Source organism: Oncorhynchus mykiss, chromosome 5 (assembly GCF_013265735.2).
Source record: "Oncorhynchus mykiss isolate Arlee chromosome 5, USDA_OmykA_1.1, whole genome shotgun sequence".
Classification (NCBI taxonomy): Eukaryota; Metazoa; Chordata; class Actinopteri; order Salmoniformes; family Salmonidae; genus Oncorhynchus; species Oncorhynchus mykiss.
This window is the reverse complement of record NC_048569.1, coordinates 12,797,223-12,805,297: the sequence shown is the minus strand read 5'-3', so window position 1 is coordinate 12,805,297 and position 8,075 is coordinate 12,797,223. Positions and strand designations below refer to the sequence as shown.

General features: G+C 39.2%; 1 protein-coding gene across 5 annotated transcripts in view; it reads right to left on the bottom strand.

Annotated features, from left to right (window-relative positions):
- LOC110523223 (DENN/MADD domain containing 1A) overlaps positions 1–2,466 on the bottom strand; it is a 175,508-nt gene extending 173,042 nt beyond the window's left edge. For 2 of the 5 annotated variants that reach the window (XM_036976815.1, XM_036976818.1), the window contains exons 1-2: positions 2,285–2,465; positions 1–35 (exon numbers count right to left, since the gene is read on the bottom strand). The exon at positions 1–35 is cut by the window's left edge and continues 30 nt beyond it. In XM_036976815.1, coding sequence (XP_036832710.1) covers positions 1–35; positions 2,285–2,301 — 52 coding nt within the window. In that variant the 5' untranslated portion in view covers positions 2,302–2,465. Of the gene's footprint in view, positions 36–2,284 lie in introns of all 5 variants that reach the window. The other 3 variants (XM_036976816.1, XM_036976819.1, XM_036976817.1) reach the window with 2 other exon arrangements.
- Positions 2,467–8,075: the final 5,609 nt, after the last annotated feature.

The window sequence follows — 8,075 nt, the reverse complement described above, 5'->3', positions numbered from 1 at the left end:
CCAGGTACACCTCGAAAGTGGCCTCAGGGTTGTCCCTGAAATAGAGGGCAAAGGTCAGCCTCTAGTCAGCCACAGCAACCAGACCTAAATGCTCTTCAGTGACAAATGGTTGTTCAGACGCCACACAAAACTCTGACCTTCAATACGATTTGATAACATTTCAAAACAGCTACAGTCTGTGTGTGGGTGAAAAGTATCAAATAGAAATCTTATCAAATGTCTGCTTAATAATGTAACAACCACAACCTCAATCTGAGTACACAGTCTGGTTGCATATATTGTATGATCAGTCAGCATTGTTTTTTTTTACTTCCTCTAAATACTACAACGGTAAGGAAGTGACATTCTAGACCTATCACCGTGAGCAACCCAGGTTATTACTTTCCATCTCGCCCACCTTCCAACAGTAGCCATAACCCAAATAAATAGAAAACAGGTTAGGCATACTTAAGATTCACGTTGTAACATTATATGGCTATAGGTAGGGTGTCCAATCAAAAATGCATATTTTGACCAATGGGTAATGTAATATGTTAATTGTGTAGATAGTCCTCTAAGAAAATCAATTGTCCAAACCTCAAATCTGGAAAATAGCATGGCGTCAGCTAGGCTGGATGTTGGGTGAGAATTAAAGCTACCTGACAGGCTCACCATTGAACTCGTTATCTTTCTTCTCCAATCCGGAAGAAGTAAAACAATATAGTGGTAAGATAGATATCGATTTTGAGACAAGACATGTAGAATTTTCATATTTTAGTATGCGCTGGACATATGAATGTGAAGTTCCTGTTCTTTTTCAAAGACTTCTCACAAAAACAAGCATATCTCTGTGAAATGTCAACGGTGCACTGAGCATACCACAAGCTTCTTATTTTCAAAGCCTTTTACATTTAATTCAGCTCGTGTCATGCCGCTTTTGCTATTTGCAACCCATGGAAACAACTTGAAAGACAATGACCAAAAAATGTAAAATCCTCAAAAGTTTTGGTGAGAAAGCTGCACCGCTCTGTCCACAGACCTTGTGCTTATCATCGAATGTATTAGGTTACAAAATCCACTTTTTTATATATAATGTTAATGATACGTTAGAGAAAGACCTTACTGATCGATTCAGAACACAAAGAATCAGATTTGTCCTGCTAAAATGTATTTTATAACATAAGGAATTGAAATGACATCAACAAAAGGGCATTTTCGCCCACTCTGGGCAAAGTGGGTGGGTACACTAACACAGGATACAATGGTGTAACTTTTACAGGGAACTATCTTCCACAGTGAAGGAAGAAGGGTAAGGGAAGTGTTTTGTTGGACACTTGCCATTTAAATGGAAAATATAGTACAGTAGGCCTATAGGGCAAAATAGCCTAAGATTAAGTGTACTTTCAGTACTATAATACTTCACAAAGGCCATAAAACTCCCACTGTAACATGGTGTTCTAATAAGAGGCAAAGTTACTTTGGTTATCTGAAATAAAAACAAGATCATGCCTTTTGGGTTTTAACACAAGACACTGATATCATTGACAGAAATAAGGGCATCTGTTGTAACATGACAGTTATTGTTTTACTACCATTGGATGAGTTTGGTGCAGACCTAGGCTACTGTAAGTCAACGGACAGGTCATTGAGTAGCCTATTCATACTGCATCAGAAAAGTCCATATAATTAACTTTACAGGTCACCTGCATAGTTGCCACACATAGGCTAGGCTACTGTAGCCTATTGTACCGGAAGCACAATGTAAAGTTACCCTTGTCCATTTCAGTGATACATGACAAGCAATACAATGTAGCAATTGTAGCTGGCACCATTTTAATGACGGGCGGAAAGGCTATTGTATCAATACGCCAAAACATCGGTTCATTCCGCAATGGGCATGTTCCAATACATTGAACTCATTCCATCCACAGAACACATGCCCTGTAGGTATGGATGTGGTGTAAAACCGGTTACATAAATAGACCAACCCTGTCTGCCTCAAATGTTTACATTCCCTTCCATACATTGTCGAGAGCTAGACAGCGGGGCATATTGAGAAAACAGAGATGTATGCATATCCATAGTTGAGTTCTCTGCATACAGTATGTGTGGCATACTCTCATTGATGAGCAAATATTACTATTTTTCACTAAATGCTCAATGTTCCGGTAAACAAGTCGTTCAGTCTGTCGCAACAAGTCCGGGCCTTGCACTGCCTCTCGCTCCCTCCCTCTTAACTCGCGCAAACAATGTATCCTATTAGCATTTGGGAAACAAGGGAAAGGAAAAAAGAAACTGCTCTTACTTGATACGGGACCCCATTTCTATGTCTCACAGTGTCCAAGTCTAGTGTCGTTTATATGGGGCGTTGATCCGTTTTTCGAGGGCTATTTTTCTGATAGCTCGTCAGAACGTCCTGGGTATCGCCATGGTCTCCTCGAGCGGATCACGCTACCACCGCACATTGAACCGTGGGACTTGTAGTCCCATAGGAGCAAAACATGTCTGTATCTGCAACCTCTCGCTGCCTCCCTATGAACTACATGTACCACAAAGCCAATCTTCGGCTACGTTTCAGTCGCATGATGCAGACGAAAGGAGACGTTTAATTTGCCACAGTAGAATGAAACAGTGATTACCTAACAAAAGTGCTTGACAATGCACTATCCAATTTTGTTCTGTTCACACATACTGTTTTTCTCAGTATGATGAACTCTACATTCTAAGAATGCTCTGTCCATTGACGCACGGGACAAAATGTGCCGGTTGGTTCATTGTGCAATGTCATCCCTTTATCATTGCCAGCAAGTCCAGAGCATACATGCTGCAGTTCGAGTTTCCGTTATGCTCCCACTCACTCTTATTACACTGGTGGCTAGTGGTGAGGAACTACAGTTCGAGTCTCGACACTTTCTCCTGCTACAGTGAGACTGGGATGGAAACAATTGCAAATGTCCACAATGTGATATTTGATAGCTGCTTAATATATACTGTATCTTCTTTCATATGAATGTATACTAAAGTTTTTAAAAACTGCAGTTATTTATTTTGATAGCCTAATCAGCCGCCTAGTTGTTCTACAGTTAGGCTAGAACTGTAGAATGATGCAAATTATTTTTGAAATTGCACGTGTAGGTGACCTTGCAACCTCTGTTTCAGAAAATATCATTAAAAGTCATGTACAACTAACTTTTGCGCATATTGCGCTCAATTCAAGTGTGCTTCTCAAGTTATTAGGATAAAAGTGCTATTTCATTTTCGCAAGAAAAACAAATCATAGTTGCGTTTTAAAAAATGTGGATCGTGTTGACAAGGATATGAGAGGTTGTTGTCCTTGGTTGGAAAATGATAGGATAGAAATAGCATAGGCTACACACCAAATGAGATTTGACTAAGAAATCACAAGAAATCAAAGCACAAATGAATAAGATATAGGCTACAGTAGGTCAATTCGTAATACAAAAAAACATGACGTTTTAGATGACCCTTGAATTAATGCTATGGATTGCATCGAATTTGTATGCCCAAATTGCTCGTTTCGTTAAGAATGCTGTGCGATACTAATGAGCCTAATCAAAATGACAAAGTCATTATTTGCATTAAAGTGTTCCAAGTCATAACACATTAGTTACACTTACCATGATGATGATTTAACGATTTCATTGTTCACATTCAATTACTTTTATTAGCTCTCTCTCTCTCTCTCTCTCTTTGTATTCTAATGTAGAAATGAGCCTGGTATTGTCAACATTAGCATAAGATGAATGATTATATTACTAAGAGATAAGCATCTGAAAGATACGGAAGAACATAAAATATTGATATGTTCTTACACAACTTTAATGTATTTTCGTAAGTAAATTGTTCCAAATATCGGTTGGCCTGAGATGCACAATTAAAAACGTCTAAAAACCCATCGGTCAGGAGAAATTGGGTCACTGTGTTCAGAACCCCCCCCCATTATGCCATGTGTTGTGTACTCTCACCCTCACCCTCACATTACCACGAGTCACGACGACAATACTTTGGAGAGTCTCTCTTTGCGGTCATTTTCTTCTGTTGGACAGGTTTTCAAACAGATAGGCCTAATCGACGTATTTTCTTACTGTACATGTTTAGCTGTAGACCACATCAATGTTTTCAATTCCAGGTGTTTTTAGGTGTCAACATCTCATTCAAATGCACATTAGTCCATAGTCCATATTCCACGGCTTTCGAAAGCACCTGAGTGGCCTTATATTCTGTTATTTACAATGTATGTGGTTCTTGTCTGACTATATTAAATGAAATATAAATTGGTTATAGGACTTAAAGATGCATATTTCATATGATGAGATAGAGGACCTTATTTCTAATGCCAGTTTATTGGTGCACTCGTTAATGTACATAATGAATAATAATACAGCGCAACTCAGGAGAACATCGTGAAATATGATTTTATCATACTTATTTGGCTTTTAGCTTATTATTAAACAATTAAACATATGTGTATACATTTAATGCATTGTGCATGCGTTCATAACCATCCACCACCCAGCACCCCCAAGATGCCCCCCTCTCTTTCTACTTCTCTTTCTTTCCATCCCTCCCTCTCTCTCACACTGTCTTTCCCTCTCCCACTCTCTCGCTCTCAGTTCAATTCAATTCTCTCTCTCGCTTCCTCTCTCTCTCTCTCTTTCACACACACACACACACACACACACACACACACACGCACACGCGCGCGCGCAGACAGAGAAATCCAATTTCCCCTTCATTTTAAACGAACAATGAGGATTAGGGTGAGGGATTTAAATGTGGAGTGGGCTTTTTCGTTCGGTGTATCGGAAGGGAAGGCAAAGGGAAAGTCCTGAACTTATTAGCGAGTAAAGTTGGGGTCCCAGCCCAAAAACAGAAAAATAACAATATATCACTAAATTAATTCTAGTCGCGCAAAGTAAACCCCTTGCGCGCAAGTAAACGCGCAGTGTTGAAATAACATCATAGCGCAGTTTTTAAATTATAGATGCACTTGAATTTAAAGACCAGAGAGCATACAAATATTGACGTTTTCTATTCAATCAAAGAAAACGTACATATGAATAACGATTTCTAGTCAATGCCTAGGGCCACAACCAAAACAGTTGAGTTGATTCCCAATTGTATGCCAACTAGGCTACTTTATAGCAAGATGGTTGCACTCTGCGTTGATAATACATTGGATTGCTGCAATTTTTGTTCCATTTGAATTAGTTGATTATTCCATATGTTATGAGTATCTTATTATTAATTAGACTCTCCATATCAAGAAATATAAATAATATATTATTATTGGAAATGTACAACTGACATGTGAAAGCGAGCAATGGGGAGCTGGCGCACGATATCAAGTGTGGAAACGCGCACGCGACTTGATCATGGTCCCTGAATCCAGTGAGCCCCAAAAATGCAGGAACCTTGGTGACAAGGTGCATCATAAATTACGCGCGAAGTGGAATCTAAATGGATCTAGACTTTCAGCGCAAAAGGAGACCAGAGAAAGCGTTTTGAACGCAGACATTGAGAGATTAAACAAAAGATTACCAGCGACATGAATACATAGAACACATAAATAACGGTTTTGAAAGATCTTTATACTTTTACCAAAAACAAATAAACTGACAAACAGGAGACAAAAGTATTAGTGTGTTGGTGCTGGTGTTGCTGGTGGCTGTGGTGTTGGTATTGGTGGTGCTGGTGCTGGTGTTATTGGTGGTGGTAGTGCTGGTGGTGCTGGTGGTGATGCTGGTGCTGCTGGTGGTGATGCTGGTGCTGCTGGTGCTGCTGCTAGTGCTGGTAGTGGGCTGACCTGTCCACAGGTGGGAATTTATTTAAAGCTCCTATGTAGCCATTTTGATCTCAATATCAAATCATTTCTGGGTAAGAATTAAGTACTTTTCTGTGATTGTTTTCATGTTAGAAAAAAAAACAGAAACAGCTTCTTAGCAAAGAGCAATTTCTCAAGCAAGAAATTTGCTGACTGTCTGGGAGTTGTCTGAGTGGGGAGGGGAAAACTGAAAATGACCTGTTATTGGCAGAGAGGTTTGGAACTCTTTTTTTCTATTGGTCTATTAACTAATTAACGGCCTGGTGTGGCACCGGGCAGGGGAAAACTCCATCCCACCAAAACAGGCTGACCTTTCAGGTGGTCTTTTCAAACAGCCATCACACTAAAAACCATTATCATAATTTCCACAATTTCACAGTATTATTCCAACCTCATAGTGTGGAAATATATATAAAACACAGGAAATCACGTTTTGACCGCATTGGGCCTTTAAAGAAGATAAGAGCACATGTTGGAGAGTAAGAATACAAGATACCACTAAACTCTGTTCAACAAATCCTCACAATATCATATTTTATCCACGCGCGCAGACGTGGGTAACTTTATGTTTAATGCATGAGCTAACATTATTCCAGACAGAAGACGTAAATGATAAATATGCATTTATTCAATTAAGGGTATTACATGAGTTTTTATTTGCATACGGATTTAGGACGTACCAAGGCTCTTTCGTGTTTGTGCTACGAGGGGGGCTTTTCTGCGCCTCCACGTTGTTTTAATTGAATAGATTACAGATAGGCTGTATGTGTAACTAAATCCTACCATAGTACACCTTGATACACGTCGAAATCCCGAGGTATTTGAGTTTAGGTATTCAATGTAAAATCATTTAGACCTTTCGTAACGGTTTCTTTTCAACTGTTGGTATCTCAATGTTGCAGGTTAATTGATTTCACTGGTCTTCTTATAATGTTGTTTGTTAAACCGTCATAAGCTGTTGTAATAGGCTATTCTAAATTACACATTGTTGACCCAACATCGAGTTAATTATTACTCAGGAAGTGATATTAGGATCCCTTTTACCTCAAACAAGTGGAGAGGATTAGAAATGTTATTTAAGTTCACTCGTTCGTTTCGTTTGTTGTTTTACAACATATTTCCAAAGTGAACTTCTATGCTAAGAACAAATAAATGACATTATCCCATATGTACGATTATCTCCCCCTATTTTAAATTATAGAGCTAACTAATACCTGAAAGGACACTTTTAACATCTCTCACACCCAAAGGCCGATATACAGGTTTCATGTTTTGAAATTAACATGTAGAGTAGGATGAAATTAACATTCAATCGTGTAAACAAACATGCATTATGTTTTGAAACATGTCCAATAAATTAGATAATCCATGCTGTGCCATTTGGCAACCTGCAGAAACCAGATTTTCTAATACGCCATATCACTCCTGAGCGAGAAATAGAGTCGCTGGCGCATGTTCAGCGGGTGGCGCTACAGACCCACACACACGCTCAGGGGCGCGCGCGCACAAACAAGCACTAATTACATAAATCAGAAGTGAGTGGTTGAAGTATTCAATGAAGAGGGAAATGATAAACTACAAAAAGACCACAGTTCACATCGATTGGGAAATCTCAAGACACAGCACCTAGAAGGTCAAAATATGTATTATTTTCCGAGTCATTAGGATATTCTTGTGTTTGTTTTCACGATGAGCTCCAAAACGTAATAACTACATCAAAACCCAAATAATGTGTGGTGTTGGATGTTTGGATAAAAGCTGCAAACATCATTGTTTCTCACTCAAAAGATCCGAAGGACTTTATTTCTTTTCCACGATCCTTCTCCAATCCATTATTTGCTCAGGCTCTTCGCTTCGGGAGGTTAAGTAGGCCTAAGTGATACACAATAACATATCGTTTGAATGTATGAGCGAAAATGTGCCATATGCTTCGCCAGTCTTGGCAGCATGCGCTCGCGCCTTTGGCAAGCGCAAAGACTCCAAGCCTGTCAATGTGAAAGTGTTGGACATGCTTAAATGTTATCCTTGAAGCCTCCAACACAGAATCAGAAACACATGCAACCTACCACTGAATTCACTCCTTTCTCACGTCACAGGCCCATTCTCTCGTTTGACACTGACACCGCCTATTTGAATAGGCCTATCAATTAAATGTGTCTTATTAATTTTGAAGAACAAATAAATAGTTCAGCTCAATTTTACCCAGTGATTTAGCAAAACCTCGTCTTGCCTTGTCCCGCCCTTTTTTTAT